At 37.0% G+C, this 26,691-nt stretch overlaps 1 protein-coding gene across 1 annotated transcript in view; it reads right to left on the minus strand.

The window, feature by feature from the left end:
- Positions 1–18,994, minus strand: part of LOC123251842 (protein FAM47E-like) — a 106,628-nt gene extending 87,634 nt beyond the window's left edge. Inside the window, exon 1 of the mRNA XM_044681167.1 lies at positions 18,924–18,994. Within this exon, the coding sequence (XP_044537102.1) occupies positions 18,924–18,994 (71 nt within the window). The remainder of the gene's footprint in view (positions 1–18,923) is intronic.
- Positions 18,995–26,691: the final 7,697 nt, after the last annotated feature.

A 26,691-nucleotide genomic window follows, 5' to 3' on the forward strand; every position in this document is an offset into this window, starting at 1 on the left:
GGGCAATGACTAAGAAGAGATAGTTGTAGTTGATAATCTCTAATTACTTGCCAGGAATAATCTGTCTATATCTGTTAGGAAGATATCTGAGTATCTTAGAGGATATCCAGTATAGATGGAGGTAGATTGTATGCCTAAACTGGTTGGATTTGGTGAGGGAGAAAGCTCACTCTCCTCTCACAGGCCTCTGTATAATTGTTGCTGGTAGAAAGCTTTGCCTCTCCTCCCTGACAGGCTTGTTTGAATAAGCTTTTCAGTTATCCCCTTCTAACAGTTTTCCCAGGCAGGGAACCCCTGAGAGATTGTGTGGATGGTTAAGCTCCCTAGGACCCACCCTGGGGTTGGAATATTTGTTGTTAAGGGCTATTGATTAGCTATTGGATAATGATGAAATCTGACTGCATATTGATCTCCCTTTCCCAAGGGTTTTGGTATAATCACTACTCAGGAAAGGTACTTGATGGTAAACACTATATTTGAATCTATTAATGGGGTTAGGAAATGAAGGAATAGGATTGAGGATTTAAGAACCCTATTGCTAATTAACTAGGCTAGTGATCAAGGTCCGGAGTTTGCTACGTTCAGTAGGAATTGGAGATTCTTCACCCTCTCTCTAACTCTGACCTGACTTGGCCATAGCCAAGCCAGAGATTAGGGAAGGCTATTTGATGATCTTGATTGATGATATCAGTAAACTCTATCAGCTCTATTAACAATGGTGGTGATTGTTCTCTAGCTCTCTCAGTAGGATAACAGATTACAGGTTTCAGGCCTACCCTTCACCCTTCACCTCCCACCTTCCCAAGTCCCTGCTCCAATCTGAGCCTGCTTGTCTTGTCACTTGGGAGTATTTATAGGGCTGGGGCCAACTGCTTTTTGCCCTTGGATTATGGCACCTGGGGACATTCCGAGGTTCTCAACTGCTGGTCCTGTTATTCAAAGTGGCATCCATCTTGTCCCAGATGATCATTTCAACATCTCTCTCTCCCATTTTGCTAAGGAAATGGAAGAATTGGGAAATACTTATGACCAGATTCAATTCCTTCTTATTATCATGCTTATATTAAATTTGTTTTTTCTGAATTCAGTGAACTTCAAGAAGAGAACTATGAAATAGACTTGAAAATGAGAGTTATATTGTAAACATGAATCTCTAGTAAGCTTGCTTTTTTCCTTGTATCATTTTTCAGTTATGTCTGACTTTTTGTGACTCCCATTTGAGGTTTTCTTGGCAAAGATATGGGAGAGATTTGCCATTTCTTTATCAAGTTCATTTTACAGATGAGGAAACTGAGGCAAACAGGGTTAAGTGACTTGCTCAGGGTCACACAGCTAATAAGTGTCTGAGGACAAATTTGACCTCACAAAAATTAGTGTTCCTGACTCCATATCTGGCACTCTCTCCAATGGCCACCTAGCTGCTCAGTAAGCTTGCTTTTTAGTGTATATATAAAATTCAACTTGTGATTGTTGTGATTGTGTTTCCTTCTGAACTTCCTAATGTTGTTCTCTTCTACACTTGGTCATGGAGGAAAATAAATAAGACAAACAGAGGATGCAGGGATAGATTAATTTTATTTTGATACTTTAAGAGAGGAAATAAAAGGGTAGGAAAAGGAGAAATACACTGGGGGAAGTGGAAGGGGATAGAACTTACTGTTTCTCATAATCTGGATACAGAAGCAGCATATAAAAAAAGAGAAAATAGTGAAGGACATGGATATCACATTGAACCTCACTCTTATCTGAACCTAATAAGACAAATGAACACAAGCACACACATGTATTTACAGAGAAATCAAAGAGAATAGAGTGAGGAGCAAGAGAAAGTATCTAGTAAGGGATTGTCACAGGCAAGACAAACTTCAAGTTTGAAAGGTAAATCCAAAAAGGGAGATTAAAAAGGGGTCAAGAAAAGGTTAAAAAGAACCAATGATTAAAGCAGATGTGAGGAATTAAAATTAAGGGTTTGACTAAGTATATGAGAATTCTAAGATAATAATAATATATCTATAATAATATATAATAATATCTAAGATAATGATAATAATTCTAAGATAATAATAAGATAATAAAAAAGTCGCCAATTTAAAAATATTATACCTCAAGTCAAATTGACTTTCAGTAGCTTTATTTACAAAGAGGTGGAAAGAGTGAAAGCAGAGAAATGTAAAAGAGGGTAGAGTAAGAAGTCTAGTCTATCACCCTAAATGTTGCTCTGGTCCCCAGCTCAACCCAGGCAGGGCTTATTAACCTCTCAGCCAGAGGACTCAGTGGTGAATTAAACAAGGGTTCAATCCACATGGCCTCCTCTGGGGAGACCTCTCTGGAACTAATCTCTCCAGAAGCCAGGAAAGGAGGGTCAGTTTCTCACTCACCCAAGCCAAAGCTCCAAAGGAGAAGATTCAGGAGCAGTCTTACCAGAAACAGTACCAGATCAAAGTCCCAAGTTGTAGCTCCAAGCTGTAGTCCCAATCCAAGATCCTCCAAGCCAAAAATTCAGGTCAAAGATCCCCTTGGACAGGAAGTTCAGGACTTTTATAGTCCTTTTTCCATGTCACTTCATGTCCCTTTCTCTACTTTACAGGAGCCAACTTTAGTCTTTAAATTTGCTTAGCACTGCCCAAGGGGTGATCAGTTGCTTCTGGAGTTGACACCCACTTTTAGCAAGTGGCTTGTGGACCTCCCCTACTTAGTGTTAAGTAGTGGTGTTTTCAGTTTTTGTTGATTAATTTAAAAATAGGCAAGGGGAAAGTTAGTCCTATCTTCACACAGTTCACTTCAATTGTAAATAACTAGTATTATCACATTCTTTATCACCATCTTTTTTTCTGAAGGGAAGAGGCAAAGAGATGAAAAAAGCATAAGAGGAGAGAATGGAGAGAAACACACAATTAAGCCTAAACCAGAATGTGAATAGGATAAATTCAACCATAAAATAGAAAAGGATCAAAGAATTAATTTAAAAACAGTCTGAAAATATATTGTTTATAAGATCTAGACAGACATAAAACATAGAGATTCATACATATTTCAATGAGAAGTTGGAGCAGAATTTATTATATCTCAGGTGAACTCAGAAAATTAGGGATGGCTATCATGATTTGAGATAGCAACAGTAAAAATCATCTTGGTTGAGAGACATAATCAGGGGAACTAAATTATGCTTAGAGATATCATGGACAATGAATTATTATCATTACTCTGTTGTGTGTGTGCAAGTGGAAAAGTTAATCATAGGGAGAATATACAGCAAGAGTATAAAATAAGATATTTCAACGGACCACTTTCATACCTAGGCATATTCTTGATAATAATAATAATAATAACAAATATTATTATGATGATGATATGGAAGGAAAAACAAGTTTAGGACCTGAATAGACTTCAGCAAATCTAGGTCTCATAAAGATTTGGAGATTACTGAATGGAAATCAAAAGGAGTAAAAATATGCTATATTGTTATAAAGCATCTTTACAAAAATTGATCATGTCAAAGCACAAAATAACTCAATTTTAGAAAAGCAGAAATAATAACACATCCCTTTGATGATCATGAAACAGAAGAGCCTGTGATGAAAGGATTCAACCTTAATTTTAGACTTCACAATTTAATCATACAGAACAATAGATCACATCAGTAAAGAAAAAAGTAATGCAACAAAATACCAAAACATCTGAGAGAAAGCCAAAAAAGTCTAAATGGGAAAATGTACATTTCTAAATATTTTTATTATTAAGGGGCAGTGAAATGGACAAATGAAATGAACATGCAACTAAAAAATACCATAAAAGCAACAAATCAAAAAGTCCAAAATAAAATTTAAAAAATTTTCATTACTACAAAAATTCTGAAAAATCAAAAGGACTGTAAAACAGAAAAAGATCAAATTGATAAATAAAACTAAAAAGTAGCTTTTTTAAATAACAAAAAGCTAATAAGATGGGAAAAAGTATTACCCAATCTGCTTTTTAAAAGAGTGGAACCCATAATAATCAATACCAAATTAAAAAAGAATTCAGACCAAATGTTGAAATAGAATAAATTATTAGAATTTTTGTCCAACAGTATATCAACAAAACTTATAATATATGAAATGGGTAGATATTTACAAGACTATCTGATAAATAAAGTAATGGAATGATAATAAGGAATATAAATAAGATATTCTCAGAAGAAATTGAACAAGCAACAAATGAATTCTCCAAAGAGAAACCAAACCAGAACCAGCTAGATTTACCAGGGAATTAATTGTATAAAACATCTAAAAAACTGTTAATTAGAACATTATAAAAGTTGTTTGCCTATTAAGTTCCTTCTATGATGCAAATGATGTTGATATCTAAGCCAGGGAGAAACAAATCAAAGAAAGAAAATTACAAACTAATATCTTTAATAAATATTGACTCAAAATATTAACTAAAAAATTAGCAATAAAACTACAAAAGCACATCAAAGAAATTGTACATTATGACTGGCTAGTTTTTACACTAGGAATGCAAATTGGTTTAGTATTAAGAATCCTATAGGCCAGTGATAGGCTAACTACAGCTCGAGGGCCAGATGTGGTCCCCTGAAATGTTCTATCCCACCTATTGACCTTATTCCTACTCTGACGAATAAAATGAATAGGATACAATACAATGAAACCTTGAAAGAGTTGCCTTAGAAACAGACTGACAGATGAGCCCTGTGGCCCCCTCTTTGAAAAGTTTGCCGATCACTGCTGTAGGCAAATTATATTACCAAAACAAAATAAAATCCAATGATTATTATCAGTAGGTACAGAAAAGTTTTTTCTTCTTTTTAATATTTTATTTATTTAATTAATTAAGAATATTTTTCCATTACATGATTCATGTTATTTCTTTCCCCTTTCCTCCCCCTCCTCCCCTCCTTGAGTCAATGAGTAATTCCACTGGGTTTTACATGTATCATTGTTCAATTTCTGTATTATTAATATTTGCAATAGTGATCATTTAAAGTCAATATCCCCAATCACATCCCCATTGAACTCCCACAGTTCTTTCTCTGGATGTGGATAACGTTCTTTTCCATAAGTCCTTCAGTGTTGTCCTGGGTCATTGCATTGCTGCTAGTAGAGAAGTCCATTATGTTTGATTGTGCCACAGTGTATCAGTCTCTGTGTACAATGTTCTTCTGGTTCTGCTCCTTTCACTCTGCATCTATTCCTGGAGGTCTTTCAAGTTCACATGTGTTATGAGGAAGAGTATAGGTGACAGCTTGAAGAAATCTTGGACTTCATGGACATTCCATAATGAAATAAAGCCAGGGTTTGAAGAGAGAGTATGATATGGCCAAGTTGAAGGAAGGAGGTTTTGGCTGTGTGGTCCAGCTTTGCCAAATATCCAAGGAGCTGACAGAGTGGGATATCACTGAGAAGAAGATACTTCAATCAACTATTGTGGCCTACGTAAATAAAGTCTTGGATATCTGTTGGTGGACAGCAGACTTAGCTACCTTATTTGCTAGAGCTTTTTGAGGATTAACTGGCTGTGGGAAAAAAACTTGATCCTGGTTTCCTATGACATCTGTGACACCTTGGAGCACTGAGGACAAGTGTAGTGAGAATTCTACCTCTCCAGCCCTCTATTATTCTAGTTAGAGATTTAGTTTAGTTTAGACCTTAGTTTTGTTAAGTCATTTGGGTTAAAATAGTGTAGCTCCTGACCCAACTCCTAGTTCCTGAGTTTGTCCTTAGATAACTAGGTTAGGGTGACCTCTCTCTACTGCCCTTACCCTTTAAAGTCATCATTAAAAAGTATTTTTTGTTCCTGTTGTGTCTTTCCCTGTAGAAATAAGATATCCCTGACTGATTTAGTCTAAGTGGCAGTTTGATTCCAACTGCCCCTCACTCACATTATCACAGCCGCATTTGTATTTGTTTAAGATACATCTTTACCCTTCATTTTTTCCTTCATCCCTTTCCCCCCAAAAGAACTCCTGTGTGTGTGTGTGTGTTTACCCACTTCACATGGAATTCCTTCAGTTCATTATTCCTTTCAACACAATAGTATTCCATCACCAACAGATACCACAATTTGTTCAGTCACTCCCCAATTGATGGACACCCCCTCATTTTCCAGTTCTTTTGCCACCACAAAGAATGCTGCTATAAATATTTTTGTACACATATTTTTCCCTATTATCTCTTTGGGGTGCAAGCTCAGCAGTGATATGGTTGGATCAAAGGGTAGGCATTCTTTTAAAGCCCTTTGCACATAGTTCCAAATTGCCTCCCAGAATGGTTGGATCAATTCACAACTCCACTAGCAATGCATTAATGTCTCAATTTTGCCACACCCCCCTCCAACGTTTATTACTTTCCTTTGCTGTCATATTGTCCAATCTGCTAGGTGTGAGGTGGTACCTCAGAGTTGTTTTGATTTGCATTTCTTTAATTATGAGAGATTTGGAATACTTTTTCATGTGCTCATTGGTAACTTTGATTTCTTTATCTGAAAACTGCTTATTTGTGTCCCTTGCCCATTTATCAATTGGAGAATGGCTTGATTTTTTGTATAATTTATTTAGCTCCTTATAGAGTTGAGAAATTAGACCTCTATCAGAGTTTTTTACTATAAAGATTTTTTCCCTCAATTTGTTGCTTGCCTTCTAATTTTGGTTGCATTGGTTGTTTGTACAACCCCTTTTTAATTTAATCAAAAATTATTCATTTTACATTTTGTAATATTCTCTATCTCTTGCTAGGTCTTAGATTCTTTTCTTTTCCATAAATCTGACAGGTATACTATTTTATGTTCACCTAATTTACTCATAATTTCATTCTTTATATTTAAGATGTTTACCCATTCTGAATTTATTTTGGTATAGGGTGTGAGATGTTGATCTAAACTTAATCTCTCCCATACTTTTTTCCAGTTTTCCCAGAAGTTTTTGTCAAATAGTGGGTTCTTGTCCCTAAAGCTGGGATCTTTTGGTTTATCGTGCACTGTCTTCCTGAGGTCATTTACCCCAAGTCTATTTCATTGTTCTTCCTTTCTATCTCTTATCCAGTACCATATTGTTTTGATGATCACTGCCTTAGAGTACACTTTAAGATCTGGTACTGCTAGGTCCACATCCTTCACATTTTTTTTATTAGTTCCCTTGATATTCTTGATCTTTTGTTCTTCCAAATGAACTTTGTTATAATTTTTCTAATTCAATAAAAAAGTTTCTTGGTAGTTTGATAGGTATGGCACCGAAAAAAGTAAATTTGGGTAGGATCACTTGCTGGAGTCTTTTTGCTAGTATTCTGTTTAAGTTTTTGCATCTATGTTCATTAAGGAGATTGGTCTGTAGTTTTCTTTCTCTATTTTTGGTCTGCCTGGCTTTGAAATCAGTACCATATTTGTGTCATAAAAGGAATTTGGTAAAACTCCTTCTTTGCTTATTTTGTCAAATAGTTTGTTATAGTATTGGGATTAGTTGTTCTTTAAATGTTTGATAAATTTTATTTGTGAATCCATCTGGCCCTGGGAATTTTTTCTTAGGGAGTTTCTTGATGGCTTGTTCAATTTCTTTTTCTGAGATGGGATTATTTAAGTATTCTATTTCCTCTTTTGTTAATTTAGGCAATTTATATTTTTGTAAATACTCACCAATTTTACCCAGATTGTCATATTTATTGCCATATAACCGGGCAAAATAGTTCTTAATAATTACCTTAATTTCCTTTTCATTAGAGGTTATGCTGCCCTTTTCTTCTTTGATATGGTTAATTTGATTTTCTTCTTTCTCTTTTTTTAAATTAGATTAACTAGTACTTTATTTTATTTGTTTTTTCAAAGTCCCAGCTCCTAGTCTTATTTATTAGTTCATTAGTTCTTTTACTTTCAATTTTATTAATTTATCCTTTGATTTTTATGATTTCCAATTTAGTTTTTATCTGGGGATTTTTAATTTCTTCTCTTTCTGGTTTTTTAAGTTGCATGCCCAATTCATTGACCTCCTCCCTCTCTGATTTGTTGATATATGCACTCAGGGATAGAAATTTTCCTGAGTACTACTTTGGCTACATGCCATAGAATTTTATAAATTGTTTCCTCATTGTCATTCTCTTCAGTGAAACCAGCAATTTTTTCTTTGATTTGTTCTTTGACCCACCAGTTTTGAAGAATTAGATTATTTAGTTTCCAATTAATTTTAAATCTGCCTTTCCACAAGCCCTTATTAATTATGATTTTTATTGCATTGTGTGGTCTGAAAAAATGCTTTTATTATTTTTGCTTTCCTACGTTTGCAATTTTTTATGCCCTAGTATCTGGTCAATCTTTGTATATGTGCCATGTGTTGTTGAAAAGAATTTATATTCCTTTTTATCTTTATTTATTTTTCTCCAGATATCTATTAGCTCTAAATTTTGTAATATTTCATTCACTTCTCTTCTTTCTTATTTATTTTTTGGTTCAATTTATTTAGTTCTGATAGGGAAAGGTTGAAGACCCCCACTACTCTGGTTTTACTATTTATTTCCTCCTTAAGCTCCTTTACTTTCTCCTTTAGAAATCTGAATGCTATACCATTTGGTGCATATATGTTGAGTACTGATATTTCTTCATTATTTATACTACCTTTCACAAAGATGTAATTGCCTTCCTTATCTCTTTTAATGAGATCTATTTTTGCTTTAGATTTGTCTGAGATCATAATTGCTTTTCCTGCCTTCTTTGACTCATTATAGCCCAGTAAATTCTGCTCCACTCTCTTACCTTTACCCTGTGTATGTCTACCTGCCTCAAGTGTTTCTTGTAGACAACATATGGTATGGTTCTGGTTTTTAATTCATTCTGCTATCCACTTTCTTTTTATTGGTGAGTTCATCCCATTCACATTCACAGTAATGATTACTGCCTGTGTATTCACCTTCATTTTGACTTCCTCCTTTGATTCCACCTTTTCTCTTATTCCTCTTACCCTCCCCTCCAACTTTTCACTTTTAGTCAGCCTCCCCCCTTTCCCCTCCCTAATGTTACTCCCCTTTCCACTCCCTCCTCTCTTATTCCCCTCTTAATTATAGCACCTTTTAAATGACTCTCCAACCTCTCCCTTCCTTGTATTGCTCCCCTCCCCACCAGCCCATTTATACAATTCTCTGCCACAATGGATCTGATAGTTTTTCCCTTTCTGAGTCAATTCCCATGAGAATAAGATTTAAGTATTACCTGTCATCAACTTCTTCCACCCATCCATTGTATTGATCTTCTCCCCCCATGTTCTTCTTTAAGAAATATATATTTACCCCATTTTATCTCTTTTCCCCATTTCTCTTAGTATTATCCTCTTTTTTTACTTCTAGTTTTTTATATATTTTTTGACATATCATCCTATATAGTTTGTCACTGAACCCTCTAAGCATATTTCTTTTAGCTACCCTGATGATAATAACAATTTTTAAGAGTTACCAATATCATCTTTTCTTATTGGAATATAAATCATTTTAACTTATTGGGTCCCTTAAAGAATTTTCCCCTTTCTTAATGACCTTTTGGTGATTCTCTTGAGTTCTGTATTTGGGCATCACATTTTCTGTTTAAGTCAGGTCTTTTCTTTAGGAACACTTGGAAGTATTCTATTTTATTAAATGACCATACATCCTCCTGCAAGAATACAGTCAATTTTGCTAGGTAGTAGATTCTTTTTTTTTCACCTTTTATATTTATTTGTAAATTTATAATATTTTTCCATGGTTACATGATTCATTATCCTCCTCCACCCCTGCTCTTTCCACCTCCTTCCTGAATCCGATAAGCAGTTCCACTGAGTTATACATGTATCATTGTTTAAAACCTATTTTCATGTTATTCATATTTGCAGTAGCATGATCCTTTAACATCAAAAAGTCAATCATATCCCTCTCACATCACATGATCAATCTCATATTTTTCTAATGCATTTCCATTTCTACAGTTCTGGATGTGGGCAGCATTTTTCTCACAAGTTCCTCTGAATTGTCTTCGGACATTGCATTGCTGCTAGTAGAAAAATACATTACATTTGATTGCGACATAATGTATCAGTCTCTGTATACAATGTTCTTCTGGTTCTGTATTTTTTTTTTTTGCTCTGCATCAGTTCCTGGAGGACTTTCCAGTTCACATGGAATTCCTCCAGTTCTTTATTCCTTTGAGCACAATAGTATTCCATCACCAACAGATACCACAATTTGTTCAGCCATTTCCCAATCTATGGACACCTTTTCATTTTCCAAATTTTTGTTACCACAAAGAGCACTGCTATAAATATTTTTGTACAAGTTTTTTCCCTTATTATCTCTTTGGGGTACAAACTCAGCAGTGGTATAACCGAGTCAAAGGGTAGACATTCTTTTAAAGCCTTTTGTGCATAGTTCCAAATTGTCCTCCAGAATGGTTGGACCAATTCACAACTCTACCAGCAGTGTATTAGTGTCCAATTTTGCCCCATCCCCTCCAACATTTATCACTTTCCTTTGCTGTCATACTAACCAATCTGCTAAGTGTGAGTTGGTACCTCAGAGTTGTTTTAATTTGCATTTCTCTAATCAGGAGGGATTTAGAACACTTTTTCATGTACTTATTGATAGTTTTGATTTCATCATGTGAAAACTGCCTATTCATGTGCCTTTACCATTTGCTAACTGGGGAATGGCTTGATTTTTTTTTTTGTAGGTAGTTGATTCTTAGTTTTAGACCCAGTTCCCTTGCTTTCCAGAATATCATATTCCATGCCTTCCAGTCCTTTAGTGTGGATGCAGCAAGATCCTGTGGTATCCTAACTGTGGCTCCATGATATCTGAATGGTTTCTTTTGAGCAGCATATAGTATCTTTTCCTTGGTCTGGAAGTTCTTGAACTTGGCTATAACATTCCTGGGCATTGTCAATTGGGGATTTAATGCAGGAAGTGATCTGTGGATTCTTTCAATCTCTACTTTTATCCTTTTGTTCAAGAATATAAGGGAAGTTTTCTTGGATAATTTCCTATAGAATGATGTCCAGACTTTTTCTTTTGTCATGATTTTCCTGTAGTCCAATAATTCTTAAATTGTCTCTCCTGGATCTATTTTCTAGGCTTGTTTTTTTTTTTTATCAATGAAGTATTTCATATTTTCTTCTATTTTTTCATTCTTTTGATTTTGTTTTATTGATTCTTGCTGCTTTGTGAAGTCATTTGCTTCTAGTTTTAGGATTCTAATTTTTAAAGAATGAATTTTATCTGTGGCTTTTTGATCATCTTTTCCCTTTTGGACTGATTTTCTTTGTAAGTCATCTTTTACTTTCTTTCCCTCACTTTCAAGCTGGTCAATTCTGGTTTTTAAGACACTATTTTCTTATTTTAGTTCATGTGCCTCTGTTTCTAGATGACATATTTTGCTTTTTAAGTTCCTTTTCCAGTTTTCTTCAGCCTCTCTTGTTTTTTGAATTGTGTTTTAAGTTCTTCCAAAGTCTGTGTCCAATTTGCTGGCATTCCTTAGCTTTTTCTTGGTGTTCCTTGGTCCTCCTCTATTCCATTTGTTCTTTGTTCATTTTCTGGATGGAAGCTGTTGATTATAATTTCTTTTTTCTTTTTCTGTTTACTCATTTTTCCCCTTCTCCTGTCCCCCCCCCCCATTCTTGCTCCTCTGTTTATTTGCTGGATCTGTGGGTTTGGGCTATTCTGTCCTAAAGGGGCTTTTTCTCTGCTCTGTTGATTAACTGGATTGGGCTGATGGAGCTGACCTGTTGTATTAATGAGTCCTGAGGCTAGATCTTCCCTAGCTTATAGCAGAAGCTGAAGCTGAAGGTAAAGGTGTAGAGGCTGATAGATAGGAATTTGGGAAGAAGGTGATGAACCAAAGTGGAGACACAGAAGGTTGATGGAATGGAGGAAACCAGGAGGTAAAAGGGAAGATCTTGGAATCCTGGGGTAGGATTCTGGAGTGGGTAACTGCTATCAGGAAGAGGGTTTCCAATTCTGGAGAAGTACACACCTCCTGATCCAAGCTCTCTCCTACTATTCATCTTTATCCTGCTCCTGTGAGAAACCTGCCATTCCATATATATATATATATATATATATATATATATATCTTAGAGTCTGAAATAACATCAATTGATGTCTCAAGATAAACCTCCAGACAGTGACCTGAACTGATGAGTTGCCTTGGTGGGCTTTGCCCCCTGGGTGACTAGGTCATGCCTGGCATGCCAATCCCTGACTCAACAATGATCTTCAGCTTTCCCTAAAGACTATAATTTATGTGGGCTTAGCTTAGGATAGCCAGATCAGACTGGGTATTGAGACAGAGAGGAAGTGAGAGTAGCCTCAACTCTGTTGAGGATCAAAGAAACTTTGCAGAGTCAGTGGAATGGGAAAAGGTAGCATTTGTTAGTGATAGGGAATCCCTAACACACATACCTTACCTTATGCAGATCAATACCTTATAATAAACCTGTTACTGTTTTAAATGAGAGTCAGATTTCGTGGTTAACATTGGAAAGAGAAAGAAGCCACCTTGCTCTCTGTGTCAGGGAAAGGTCATCAACAGACTGAAAGTCAATTAATCTCACTCAACAACCCAATTACCATCTTAAACCCCCATCTTACAAGGCTAAAGGTAATTACCCTCATCCTCCTCTCTTCCTTTCTGCCAACCATTTCACTGCCAGCTGCTTGGTTAGAGCCCTGAGCTTCCTAAGGTGGTACCAATGTACTCTGTCTCAGTTACAGTCTTCACCCTGGGATCCCAGGCAGCTGGATTCTTACCAGGAGTCTCAGTGCAGTAGGTGGGAGAGGGGTGTTAGACATTGAGTTTCTCTGCCCTCTGAAGGCTTCTTATCTGCATTATTGCTAGATTGGATTAAGTCAGCTGAGTTTATCTGCAGAGCTGGATGTTCCCTGAGGCCAAAACCTACAGAGGCAGAAGCCCAAGATGGAGGAGTGGTGGCTGAAGGCTGAAACGAGGCTGCCCTCCTCTCTGCCTCTCTCCTTCAGCTGCCTCCCTACTAGCTGTGGTCAGAGCCTTGAGCTTCATGTAGCTGTGGTAGCAAGGCACTCCCTTTGGACTGGAGCCCTCACCCATTTGCCTGAGTCCTAGCACAGTAGGTGGGGGAAGGGTCCTGGGACCTTCCTTCCTTCTTTTCCTTAAACTCGAGAATTCAACACCTTTTCTGTGTACCTTTTAAGTTGAATCAAGCAAGAGGGTCCCCCAGCTCTGTCCTGTTCTTGTATTTAGTTTTGTGTCCACTTCAAAGCACCTTGGTTGTGATTGGTGTGGAAGGGTTTTTACAGAGGACTCAACTTTTGCTTCTAAGCTGCCATCTTGACTCCCAGAACCAGAAAAGATTTTTGACAGAATACATCTATTTCTTTTTTTTTAATTAATGGGAATTAATTAATGAGAATGGGATTAAAAATCATGGGAATAAACGAACCTTTCTTTAACATAGTAAAAAAACCAAAAACAACTAAAGCTAAGATTCATCATGAAATGTTATGAGAAAATGCTAGAGATCTTTCCCAAAGGAAGAAGAGTGAAGGGGAAAATCTCTATACTTATTACTACTTTTTAATAGTAATAAAATAAGAAAAGAAAAATGAAGAAGTAAACATAGGTGATAAAGAAAAATTATCACTTTTTTATGTTTTTTAAAGTTATTTTATTTTTCCAATTACATGTAATAATTTTCAACATATATTTTCCAAAATTATAAGATCCAAATTGTCTCCTTCCTCCCTTCTCTTCCCCTTCCCTCCTCTTGCCAGGAGATAAGCAATTTGATCTGCCTCATACATTTATTATCATGCAAAATATACTTCTATACCAGTCATTATTCTAAGAGGATACTCACATAAATCCCAACCCCCCCCAATAAAAACAAATAAAATAATGAATTATCACTTTCTTGAAGACAGTTTACATTGGAAATCCTAAAGATTCAACTAAAATTAGTAAAAAATTAATAACTTCAGCAAAGTAGTATGATACAAAATAAAGCCACACAATCATCAGCCTTTGTCTATGTTACCAATAAAACCAAGTAAAAAGACACAGAGAGATTTTATTTAAAAAACTACATAATGTGTAAAATATTGGGTAGCATGCCTATCAAAGTACATTCAGGAATGGGATGAACAGAGTTACAAGTCACCTCTCACAGAAATAAAGACGTAGCTAAATAACTTAAGAAATATCAATTGCTCATGGTTAGGCCATGCAAATATGAAAAATATTACAATACTACCGAAATTAACTTACAAATTCAGGACCATCCCACACAAACCACCAAAGGGTTACTTTGTAGAATTAGACAAAGTAACAACAAAATTCATCTGTAGAAACAAAAGGTCAAGCACCTCAAGGGAAACAATGAAAAAAATGCTGAGAAAGAGATCTTAGTAGTTGCAGCTAACCAAAAATACTATGTAACCACAATCATCACAGCTATGTGTATCTTGGTTAAAAAATGGAAATATTGTTAAGTGGGTCAAATTAGGAACACAAGACCAAGAATATATAACAGCATTGTCTTAGTTTAACCCATTATGTTTATATCCTGTCTCCTTCCATAGATTGTGAGCTCCTCCAGTGCAGGGACAATGTTTTGCTTCTCTTTCCCCCCCTTCCCTGCTCCAGCACTAATCACTAAGCACAGTGTCTGGCACATAACAAAATAAATACAAAATAAATAAGCAGTAATAAGTAAATTATAAGTGTTTATTGACTAACCCTAAAAACTTCTGGGAAAGCTAGAAAGTCACAGGGCAATTTGAATAACAGGGGAGTAGTTTGATAAACTCTTTCAAATAGCATTTTCATTTGATTTAGTTTATATCAATGTTCTAGCCATCTGGTATGTTCACTATCACTTCCAGCACAATATCACTTCTGAATCTGAGAAGCCAGTCATTGATAACCAAATCAGTGATGACCAGTTTAGGGCCAGGAACAGTTTTCTAGAACACTCATTTGGAAATCTCCTTTCAAGCATAACGTGAGCCCTTAATGATGACTTCATTCAACCATATCTGGATATCTAATTATGTTCTGATCTAGTCCACATCTTACCATTCACCCCAACCCCCACAAAAAGGGCATGATAGACTTTATAAAATCTAACAATATTATATCTTCAGCAGATACACTGCAATGCAAGCTGACCAAATGTCTTGCAAAATCAAATTGTTTTTCTCATGGTCCTTATCTGCATAATAAAATCAATCCTTCCAACTTTTTTTTTGGGGGGGGGTCAGGAGAACATATTAACCCTCCCTACATTTAACTGCAATTTCTTTTTATTTCCTCGTTTTATTTATTTTAAAACTCCTGCAATTCAATTCTCCAGTATTATGACCACTCATTGATCCCTGAATAAGAACCTAACATTTAAAACACTAACAGCTAAGTTTATGTTTACAGCTGATCAAAAAACTAGTATTCTTAGTCTCCTCTGGTTCCTTTTCTCCTATTCTGTCTCCATCACATAGAAGTGGAAGAAGAGTGTTTAATGAGTCATCATGGTAAAAAAAAAAACCCCAACTTATTATCAAATAAGTGATCAGTTTATATGATAATTTTTAATATATAAAATATACAAAATTATATGTAATATAAGGAACTAAAGTTATTCTGGCAAACTTTTTCTTGCTGAAGTCAAATTGGCTACTTTTGATCACTACTTTATTTTCTTTTATACTTCTCTTTTGAGAAGCACTATGGCAGAAAATGGACTTGGCTTTAAAGTCATAGGTTCAAATCCTGCCTTTTCCACATAATAGCTATGTGACCCTAGACAAGACATTTAACCTTTTAGGGTTATAGGCAACTATTTAAGAATATGTTACTGAGAAGGTAATTAGCCACATTAATAGTAAGAGTTCCCTATACTAATGAAATAATAAATTTTAGTCCCTATCCCTATTCACCTCCATTAATACATTCTTGAATTTTCCTGGGAAGTGAAACCAAAAATCTTGGCTTAAAGTTTGAAAACTCATTGTTTTTCAAAAAAATTCTTACCTTCTGTCTTAGAATCACTACTGAGTATTGGTTCCAAGGTGGAAGAGCTGTAAGGGCTAGGCAATGGGGGGATTAAGTGACTTGGCCAGGGTCACACAACTAAGGAGCATCTAAGACAAGATTTGAACCCAGGACCTCACATGTCCAGGCCTGACTCTCTAGCTTCATTGAGCCACCTAGCTGCCCCAAACGCATTCTTTTTTGAAAACTCTGCAATATTGGCTCTTCTCCCATCCTGTGGTTCCTCTGCTGCTCTCTGCCATCATTCAGAGTCACTGAGAATGTCTCAATAATCATATCTGCCAATTCTTTCATTATCCAAGGATGTTGTTGATCTGGGGATGGTGATTTAAATCCATCAAGGGAAGCTAAGTGCTAGCTTACAATTTTCCCAGGAGAGTTCATTTAGGCATCACTCTCTAAAACTGATATAAAAAGCAGTCTGGACACTTTATTTTAAAATTTTTATTTTAATTAATTATTTTTTTCATTTACACGTAGAAACAATTTTTGACAACTGTTTTCTCACATTTTAAGATTCTGATTTACTCCTCTCTTCCTTTTCTGCACACTCCCAAGGAGGTAAATAGTCTGATACAGGTTATACTATAGACATTTTATTTTAAGAAATCATAAAAGTAAATGAACCAGAGGGCAAAATAAAGATAGAAATATTCCTCCTAAAAGAAAGAAAAGACACAGATAGCTAAGAATCTTTATGAAAGAAATTCCAAAAGGAAAACTCCCAGGAATGTTGTAGCCAAAATTTAAAGCCTCCACATCAAAGAAAAGATGCTACAAGCATCCAGAAATCTGAAGTTCATGTACCAAGGAATCACTGGCAGCATCATATAAAACCTGGAAACTTCTGTTATAAAATAGACCCAAAGCAGGATATTGTACAATAACTTGAGAACACTGCATGTTCAAGAGAAGGGTATTTAATGATGGGGGAGTAATGGCTTATATTTGTAGGCAGAAGGCAAGGAGTCTGGAGATGGGGGAAATTGCAGATGAGTTTGGGAATGCATAATTGATGGGAGCAAGCTCCTGGAAGTGATGAGAGGTGATAGGCAAAAGTTAATGTTAAAAAGAAGAAAGATCACCTTTTCTTCAGAGATGGAATAAAGAGCAAGAGTGAAGGTAGCTGTGTGTGGAACATGGGAGATGAGGGATCCCATAATCAATAACCTTAATTTCTTAGTAAAGTAAGAGATGGGATCCTAATGGAGGGATTGGGGGAGGGGAGAGGAGGAGGAGGGGAGGTTGTTGTTTGCATTGTAAGGTATTTATATTAGCAGTACAAGAATGTAGCCACATTCCCAAATGCTGGAGCTAAATGTTGCTTACATTAAGAAGTAAGAAGTAAGAAGTTGCTTACTTCTGAACTCATGAATTGACATATAGTGTTTATAAAGAAGATGAGACTTGGTGTAGAGGAAAGGGAGAGGCAGAGAGACACATACACAGAGACACAGAGACAGAGATAAAGACAGAGGCAGAGAGAGAGAGAGAGAGAGAGAGAGAGAGAGAGAGAGAGAGAGAGAGAGAGAGAGAGAGAGAGAGAGAGAGAGACAGCAAAAGAAAGACAGAGAGAGACAGACAGATACTGAAAGAGAGAAACACAGAGAGAGCCCCTCCTCTACAATATATCCTTTGATCTGCAGCATTATTAGCATTCCCAGAGCAGACTTCTCTGGTGAGATCATTCTCTCTATTGAATTGGAATTTTAGCTTGTTTCTCATTCACAGAGCCCTTTTTACTCTTGGGTATTTTATATTGTTCACTAATCTTTAAAACTTCCCTGATTTCTGTTTCATTGCTTTCTTGGATAAATAAGTTTGTTCACTATCTGTGATTATATTTTGTGTAATAAGTATTGGGTGGTAATTAAGCTGAACAACAACAAACTAGCTGTCCTTTGTTCAGTCTTGTCTGACTCCTCATGACTCCATCTGGGGTTTTCTTGGCAAAGATACTGGAGTGGTTTGCCATTTCATTCTCTGGCTCATTTTACAAATGAGGAAACCGAGGCAAACAGGGTGAAATGACTTGCCCAGAGTCACATAGCTAGTGCATAAGTCTGGACTCACAAACATGAATCTTCCTGATTCCAAGCCCAGGGCTCTATTCACTGTGCCACCTAGCAGCCAAAACTGTTATCTTCTCTTTCAGAATCTTTATCTAGGACTCCTAAAAGAGCTTTGTACTCCTAGAAAGGGCATATCGGATACCTGATATTATTATTATTATTATATATGATATGATTATATATATAATATCATTACAACCCAGATTAAAGTGCTATAGAAATGTCAGTTATTACTGGGATTGTTCCTGTTACTATTATTGCCAAAACACTGACTTAATAATTAGTAATAATTAAGTCAATTCATAATAATAAAAAGTGACTTGCTTCAGGATAGATTGGGTGGTAAGTAGAATAGGTTGTTGTGAGGATAAAATGAGATAATATTGGCAAAGCGCTCTGCCAACTTTAAAGTACTAAGTAAATTCTAGCTATTATTAAAAGCAATTCTTGGGCTCCAAGCCCACTGTCCTTTCCATAGCAGTATTATAGAATCATGGATCTACGCAGATAAGTTTAACAGATGAGAAAATGGAGACTAAGTGGGGTGAAGTGACTTGCCTAAAGTCATAAAGCCTAAGAACTAGGGTTGAGATTTGGACTCAGATCTTCTGATAGCAGAGTTTAATGTTAGTGATAACATTATCAGTAACCCGTATCTGTCAGCTGGTGAGCTTTTTCTTTTTGCTTCCCTCTCGCGCCCCGTCTCAACCCTTGCCCCCCAGACTCCCACACCCTCCCACCCAGCAGTGCCCCTGGATTATGCTATCCCACAACGCAGACCTCTTTTGGCATCCTTGTTTCTCAGCATAGATATGTTCCTTTGCTTACCAAGGTTTGCTTTTCATGCCATCTGGAACTGGGCACAGAGACTGCACTTCGGGCAGCTTACTGGAACTCATCGTCGCTGCCCTGCTCTGAGCCTTCTTGGTTCTCGCTCTTTTCCTTCTTCTACCTCCTCCTCTTCCTTGACTTCCTCCCCGCAACTACAGCAGGGGAAAACCCTTTCTTCCCAGCTTCAGCAAAGCCCACGTTCCCAGTTTTTTCCGGACCGTGGCTACCACTGAGTCTTAGTTTACCACAGAAGAGAGTTGGTCCCGTCGCTTAGAGACGGTTACTACAGCAACAGACCACCTGTGGTGTTCTAGCCTTTTTTTTTTAAACCCTTACCTTCCGTCTTAGAATCAAGGCTGTATATTGGTTCTAAGGCAGAAGAGTGGTAAGGGCTAGGCAATGGGGGTTAAATGACTTGCCCAGGGTCACACAGCGAGGAAGTGTCTGAGGCTATAGATTTGAACCTAGGACCTCTTGACTCTAGGCCGGGCTCTCAATCCACTGAGCTATGGAGCTGCCCCCTCTAGCTTTTTAAAGGAAGAGTCTCTTTTCCTTTCCCTAGGACAGGTTCGATAGTTTCCTAACCCCTTTTCCCTGCCTTTCTTCTTCAATTGACCATTGCTGGTTGTTGCACGGATTGCAAAAGGTTTTTGTTGGTTTGTTAATTTGTTTTTACGCGCAAAGTTGTAGTTTTTTTAAAAGCTTGCTTGCTTGCCAGCTCCAGGAGCTGACCAGGAAAGGAGGGAGGGAGACGATTGGGGTCACATAGCTTCAGAAAATGTATGTGGAAATTTGTTATTACATGTAATTGATAAAATAAAATATCTTTACAAAAAAAGGAAAAGGCTGCTCTCTTCCTATGGTTGGGTTTTATTTGTTTTACTGCAGGGTGTTTTTTTGGGGGGGCCGCGGGGGTGGGGTGGGGGGGTGAATGATTAAAAAAATAGCATTTAGGGCTCACATAGTCCAACTGCCTCAATTTAATAGATGAGAAAAATGAAGGACTAGAGAATACAACTGAGGCTATCTGAATCCAGCATTTTTATTGTATCCTACTCCCTGGCCAACACCATGCCGTCACAGAATGGGAATTCTGCTTAGAAGATCTGCTTAGAAGCTTTTCACTGTTGTCAAGGGCTGTAGTCTTATGGACTTGAGACTGAATTTGGTCCTATTTTGCACACATTCCCTTTCCTTCTGCATGGTAAAGAGAAGGAACTGCTCCCCAAGTATAGTTTGGTGTCTTATTTCAAGACTTAAATGAAATAAATCTTGATTTCCTCAGTGCTTCCACCAGTGCACACTCCGCTTATCCTACACGATGCACAGAATTTGAGAGAAGTGATTTCTTTTGTTAATTAACTAATTTTTTTATCAATTACATGTTATAACAAATTTCCACACAAGCTTTTCTAACTTATATGTTAGAACTTTCTCCCTCCCTCCTTTCCCTTCCCCATCCTGGTGGTGGCAGGCAATTCAATCTGGGTTATACCTGTATTATCATGTACAACATATTTCCACATTGTTCATTGTTCATTTTTGTAAGATTTTGTAACCAAAATCCTCAAATAAACAAGTAAAAAATCATATGCTTTCAACTTCATTCTGACTCCAACTGGTCTCTCTCTGGAGGTGGACAGCATTCTTTGTCATAAGCCCCTCAGAATTGCCCTGGATCCTTGCATTGCTGATAATAGTTAAATCTATCATAGTTGATCATTCCACAATATTGCTGCTATTGTGTATGTTTTCCTGGTTCTGCTTATTTCATCTGCATCAGTTCACAGAGATCTTTCCAGCTCTTTCTGAAATCATCCTGTTCGTCATTTCTTACAGTACAATAGTATTCCATCACCATCACATACAATGATTTGTTCAGTCATCCCCCAATGATGGACAGCCCCTTAATTTCCAATTCTTTGCCACCAGAAGGAGAGTAACTATAAATATTTTTGTACGAGCAGGTCATCCCCCCCCCCACTTTTTTTTTTAATCAGAGAGAAGAGATTTCTGTGTTCTAATCCAAACTATACATGAATAGAGAATCATTCTACTAAAAGTAGTTATCCAAATTTTTATTTGGATACCTCTGGCATCAGGAGGTCTCTACTAATTCCCAAGACTGTTCATAATAGTTTTGAATAGATCTAATTGTCAATAAGTTGTTTATTTGGTAGTTTAGAGGTCCCCTCCACCCTGCCTTATGTAGCAAGAATTTGGTTGGAACACATTCAAACAACCATGTGTAAGGTTGGCCTTTCAAGGACTATTTGATGGAACATGGGTGGAGTTGAACTGAGCTTCTGAGATACTTTCAGTAACATATTTGACTCAGCAGTTAAGAATGAAGGTCCTGGGGGGGCAGCTGGGTAGCTCAGTGGATTGAGATCCAGGCCTAGAGATGGGAGGTCCTAGGTTCAAATTCTGCCTCAGACACTTCCCAGCTGTGTGACCCCCATTGCCCATTCTTACCACTCTTCCACCTATGAGCCAATACACAGAAGTTAAGGGTTAAAAAAAAAAAAAAAGAATGAAGGTCCTGGGGTCAGCTAGGAGACTCAGTGAATTGAAAGCCAGACCTAGGGATGGGAGGTCCTCAATTTGGCTTCAGACACTTCCTATCTATATGACCCTGGGCAAGTCACTTAATCCCTATTACCTAGCTTCTGCTTTGGAACCGATACACACTAAACCCTTACCTTCCTTCTTAGGATCAATACCATGTGATCTTTTACCAAACCCCCAGCCCAGAAATCCCAGAAAGAACTTCAAAGATGCATCTACACTTCAATGATGTTTTCAAAGGCCCATGATAATGTTTCTCAAGTTGAGGCGAGTAAGGGATGTTTTAATATTTCTGCTTTCCTGTATTTTTGAGGTTTTTTTTTTTTTTTTAAACCCTTACCTTCCGTCTTGGAGTCAATACTGTGTATTGGCTCCAAGGCAGAAGAGTGGTAAGGGCTAGGCAATGGGGGTCAAGTGACTTGCCCAGGGTCACACAGCTGGGAAGTGTCTGAGGCCAGATTTGAACCTAGGACCTCCCGTCTCTAGGCCTGGTTCTCAATCCACTGAGCTACCCAGCTGCCCCCATTTTTGAGGTTTTTAAGTCCTTCCATGTGGTCAGCTTTTGGAAAGGTGCCATACATAGTCAAGAAATATGCATATTACTTCCTACATAAATTCAGTAATTTTCAGTCATCTATCATATCTCTTTTAACAATGTTCTTACCTTTTGTGGAAGCATGATAACCACCCTTGGATTACCATCTCAGGATTTACCTGAGGTATAATAAACCTTGCTCTCTCCATTTATTTTTATATAAATCTTTGTTTCAAGTACATTTCTTGTCAGTAAAATACTGTTGGATTCTGCTTTCTAATCCAATCTATTTAATGTCCTATATTTTGTGGGTGAGTTCATCATATTTACACTCATTATTATAATGCTATTTTCCTCCATTACAATTTTTTAAATTGATTAATTAAGAAAAATTTTCCATGGTTACGTGATTGATGTTCTTTCCCTCCCCTCCTCCCACCTCCCTCATAGCCAATGAGCAATTCTACTGGGTTTTACATGTGTCATTGGTCAAGACCTATTTCCATATTATTGATATTTGCACTAAGGTGATCATTTAGAGTTTACATCCCCAATCATATCCCCATTGACCCATATGATCAAGCAGTTGTTTTCTTCTGTGTTTCTACTCCCACAGTTCTTTCTCTGGATGTGGATTGTGTTCTTTCTCATAGGTCCCTCAGAAATGTCTTGGATAATTGCATTGCTGCTAGTAGAGAAGGATATTACATTCAATTGTGCCACAGTGTATCCGTCTCTGTGTACAATGTTCTCCTGGTTCTGCTCCTTTCACTCTGCATCAATTCCTGGAAGTTGTTCCAGTTCACATGGAATTTCTCCAGTTCGTTATTCCTTTTAGCACAATAGTATTCCATCACCAGCAGATACCACAATTTGCTTACCCATTCCCATTTGAAGGACAGTCTCTCATTTTCCAATTTTTTGTCACCACAAAGAGCATGGCTATAAATATTTTTGTATAAGTCTTTTTCCTTATTGTTTCTTTAGGGTATAAACCCAGCAGTGGTTTTGGATCAAAGGGGTAGGCAGTCTTTTAAAGCCCTTTGAGCATAGTTCCAAATTGCCATCCAGAATGGCTGGATCAATTCACAACTCCACCAGCAATGCATTAATGTCCCAATTTTGCCACATTCCCTCCAACATTCGTTACTCTCCCCTGCTCTCATGTTAGCCAATCTGCTAGGTGTGAGGTGGTACCTCAGAGTTGTTTTGATGTGCATTTCTCTAATTATAAGAGATTTAGAGCACTTTTTGTTATAAAGATTTTTTTAAATAAAAACCTTTGACAAAGGTCTAATTACTCAAATTTATAAGGAGGTAAATCAATTGTACAAAAAATCAAGCCATTCCCCAATTGATGAGTGGGCAAGGGACATAAATAGGCAATTTTCAGATAAAGAGATCAAAACTATCAATAAGCACATGAGAAAGTACTGGAGGGAATGTGGTTTATAAACTGCTGGGTTTGTACCCCGAAGAGATCATAAGGAAAAAAGATGTGTACAAAAATATTTATAGCCGCGCTCTTTGTGGTGGCCCAAAACTGGAAAACGAGGATGTGCCCTTCAATTGGGGAATGGCTGAACAAATTATAGTATCTGTTGGTGATGGAATACTATTGTGCTAAAAGGAATAATGAACTGGAGGAATTCCATATGAACTGGAACAACTTCTACGAATTGATGCAGAGTGAAAGGAGCTGAACCAGGAGAACATTATATTCAGAGAAGGATACACTGTGGTAAAATCAAATGTAATGGACTTTTTTACTAGCAATAATGCTAGGACAACTATAAGGGACCTATGAGAAAGAATGCTATCCACATTCAGAGGAAGAACTAGGGGAGTAGAAACACAGAAGAAAAACAACTGCCTGATAACATGGGTGAATGGGGATATAATTAGGGACATTGACTCAAAATGAGCACCCTAGTACAAATATCAATAATATGGAAATGGGTCTTGATCAATGACACATGTAAAACTCAGTAGAATTGTTTGTCAGCTATGGGAGGGGAAGGGAGGAGGGGAGGTATAGAACATGAATCCTGTAACCATGGGAAAATGTTCTAAATTAATTAAATAAAAGATAGTATTCAAAAAAAATTTTTTAAATATTTTTTCCCAATTTGTTGCTTCCCTTCTAATTTTGGTTGCATTGGATTTGTTTGTATGAAAACTTTTAATTTAATGTAATCAAAATTATTTATTTTACATTTTGTAATTTTTTCTAACTCTTCCTTGGTCTTGAAATCTTTCCTTTCCCAAAGATCTGACAGGTATATTGGTCCATGTCCACCTAATTTATTTATGGTTTCCTTCTTTATATTCAAGTCATTCACCCATTCTGAGTTTATCTTTGGTGTAGAGTGTGAGATGTTGATCTAAACCTAATCTCTCCCATACTGTTTTCCAATTTTCCCAGCAGTTTTTGTCAAATAGTGGATTCATGTCCCAAAAGTTGGGCTCTTTGCATTTATCATACACTGTCTTGCTGAGGTCACTTACCCCAAGTCTATTCCACTGATCCTCCCTTCTGTCTCTTAGCCAGTACCATATTGTTTTGATGACATTGCTTTATAGTATAGTTTAAAATCTGGTATTGCTTCCTTCACATTTTTTTTTCATTATTTCCCTTGATGTTCTTGATCTTTTGTTCTTCCAAATGAACTTTGTTATAGTTTTTTCTAGTGCAGTAAAAAATGTTTCTTGGTAGTTCGATAGTTATGGCACCCTCCATTACAATCTTATATATTCTTGCTCTCATGTTTATAAAGAAGGAATTGGAGAAAGAGAAGCACTGGGAATCTATAAGTGAAGTGACCTGAATCTATCCCTTTGCCCTTCCTTTCTTCACCAAATTCAGAGCTATGTTTCTGGGTCTTACATTTATTTTATCTTTTAAATTCACCCTTTGTAACCAATACTTTAAAATTGGAATTTGTTTTGCTTGTGAACATTAACTTTTAAAACATATGTTCTCATATATCTTCCCTTCTCTTTTCTAATGCCACAAACCATGTTTACATTCATGGTCAACTTTTCTTTATTTGGTTTAGAGTGAGGCCATGAGATGTCTACTCCCTATAACTTCTCGTCCAAGTTTGTAAATACTTTTTTGTCCTTCATTAAACTCAGGGGAAACAACCTGTACAGAGATAAGGAAATAAAAAATGAATAGGAAGTAATTTCAGGAAAGGAGAGAAATATTAAAAACAGGGATAATCAGAAGAGGTCTTTTGTAGAGCTTATACTTGAAAGGAAGTAGAGGTTCCAAGGAGAAGGGAGAAGAGGTAACACACCTGTAGTTTAAGAATAATCCTTTGTGACTACAATTAGTACCTGTGACACTTGAAGACTTTTATTAGTATCAGAAGCACAAATCAGCTCAGCTAACTGCTACCTAAGAAAGACAGGGTTTCATTGTATTAATTATCCATCAAAGGAGTATGATGAATTGTCCAACGGGTGGAATCTTTTAGAGTCACCAAATAGCATTCTCCAAGTCTGTGCAGTTGTAGGAGAACCTTCTAAAAGGCTGTTATGATCCTCCCTCCTCACTCCCCAATACTGGCCACTAGAGGGTATTCACCCTGTAAATACTTAACCTAACCACCCTTCAGCAACCAGCTAAGTAGCTTCTCCTTGATGCTAATGCAGGAAATGATGTGAAATATTTTTTAAAAAAAGAACAGGAATTTTCCATTAGATCATCTAGCTGAAATGTTCTCTGGTGAATGCCCCTCCTTGTTTGCCTGATACAGCCAATCAAACAGTTGTGACCTCATATCATTATTAGGCATAATGAAAATGGAAAAGAATTTGCCAAGTTCTCCCCACATGGAGTTCGCATGGGTAGGAATCATGTATATATTGATGACAGTTGAATTCATGGGAGTTTATGGGTTTACTCAGAGATCTCTACAGAAAGAGAGAGAGAGAGAGAGAGAGAGAGAGAGAGAGAGAGAGAGAGAGAGAGAGAGAGAGAGGAGACAGGAACCTAGAACAGAGTTCTAGGATATACCCATTCATTTGGGGGCAGGACCTGGATGATGATCCAGCAAAGGACAGGAAGAAGAACCAGGAAGAACTAATGTCATAGAAACCCAAGGAATCTAGAACATAAAGGAGAAGGGAATGGAAAGCAGTGTTAAACATTGCAGAACTGACAATTCACTTTGAAGACTGAGAAAGGGTTGTTGACTGTAGTAATAAAAGCATCATTAGTGGCCTTGGAGAGAATACTTTCAGCTGGGAATGCTAGTGGGAATGGTGCAGTGGGAAGCTAGATAATATGACTATGCGAATTAAGTGGTAGGGGAGAAAATAGAAGCAAAATAGCTAAAATGGCAATGTGAAAGGGCATAGGGAAACCTAACTGTCTCAAAAAGCTTTGGAAAAGATATGAAAAGAACACAGAAAGACCAATAACAAATCATAAAGAATCTCAATTCCACCTATAACTGCACAAAAAGTTGACAAGAATCACTAGTAACAGGTAGAGATGTCTATCCAAAGAAACCAGCATAAACCTTGAACACCAACCTTCTATCTCCTATTTGCTCCAAGGCTTTCTCAGGGTCCCTACATCAACTCTGCCACAGACCACCCACCTCTTGATCTCTCTCTTTGTCTCAAGGGCTTCTTCAATACCTGGGAGGC

Source organism: Gracilinanus agilis, chromosome 6 (assembly GCF_016433145.1).
Source record: "Gracilinanus agilis isolate LMUSP501 chromosome 6, AgileGrace, whole genome shotgun sequence".
Taxonomy (NCBI): Eukaryota; Metazoa; Chordata; class Mammalia; order Didelphimorphia; family Didelphidae; genus Gracilinanus; species Gracilinanus agilis.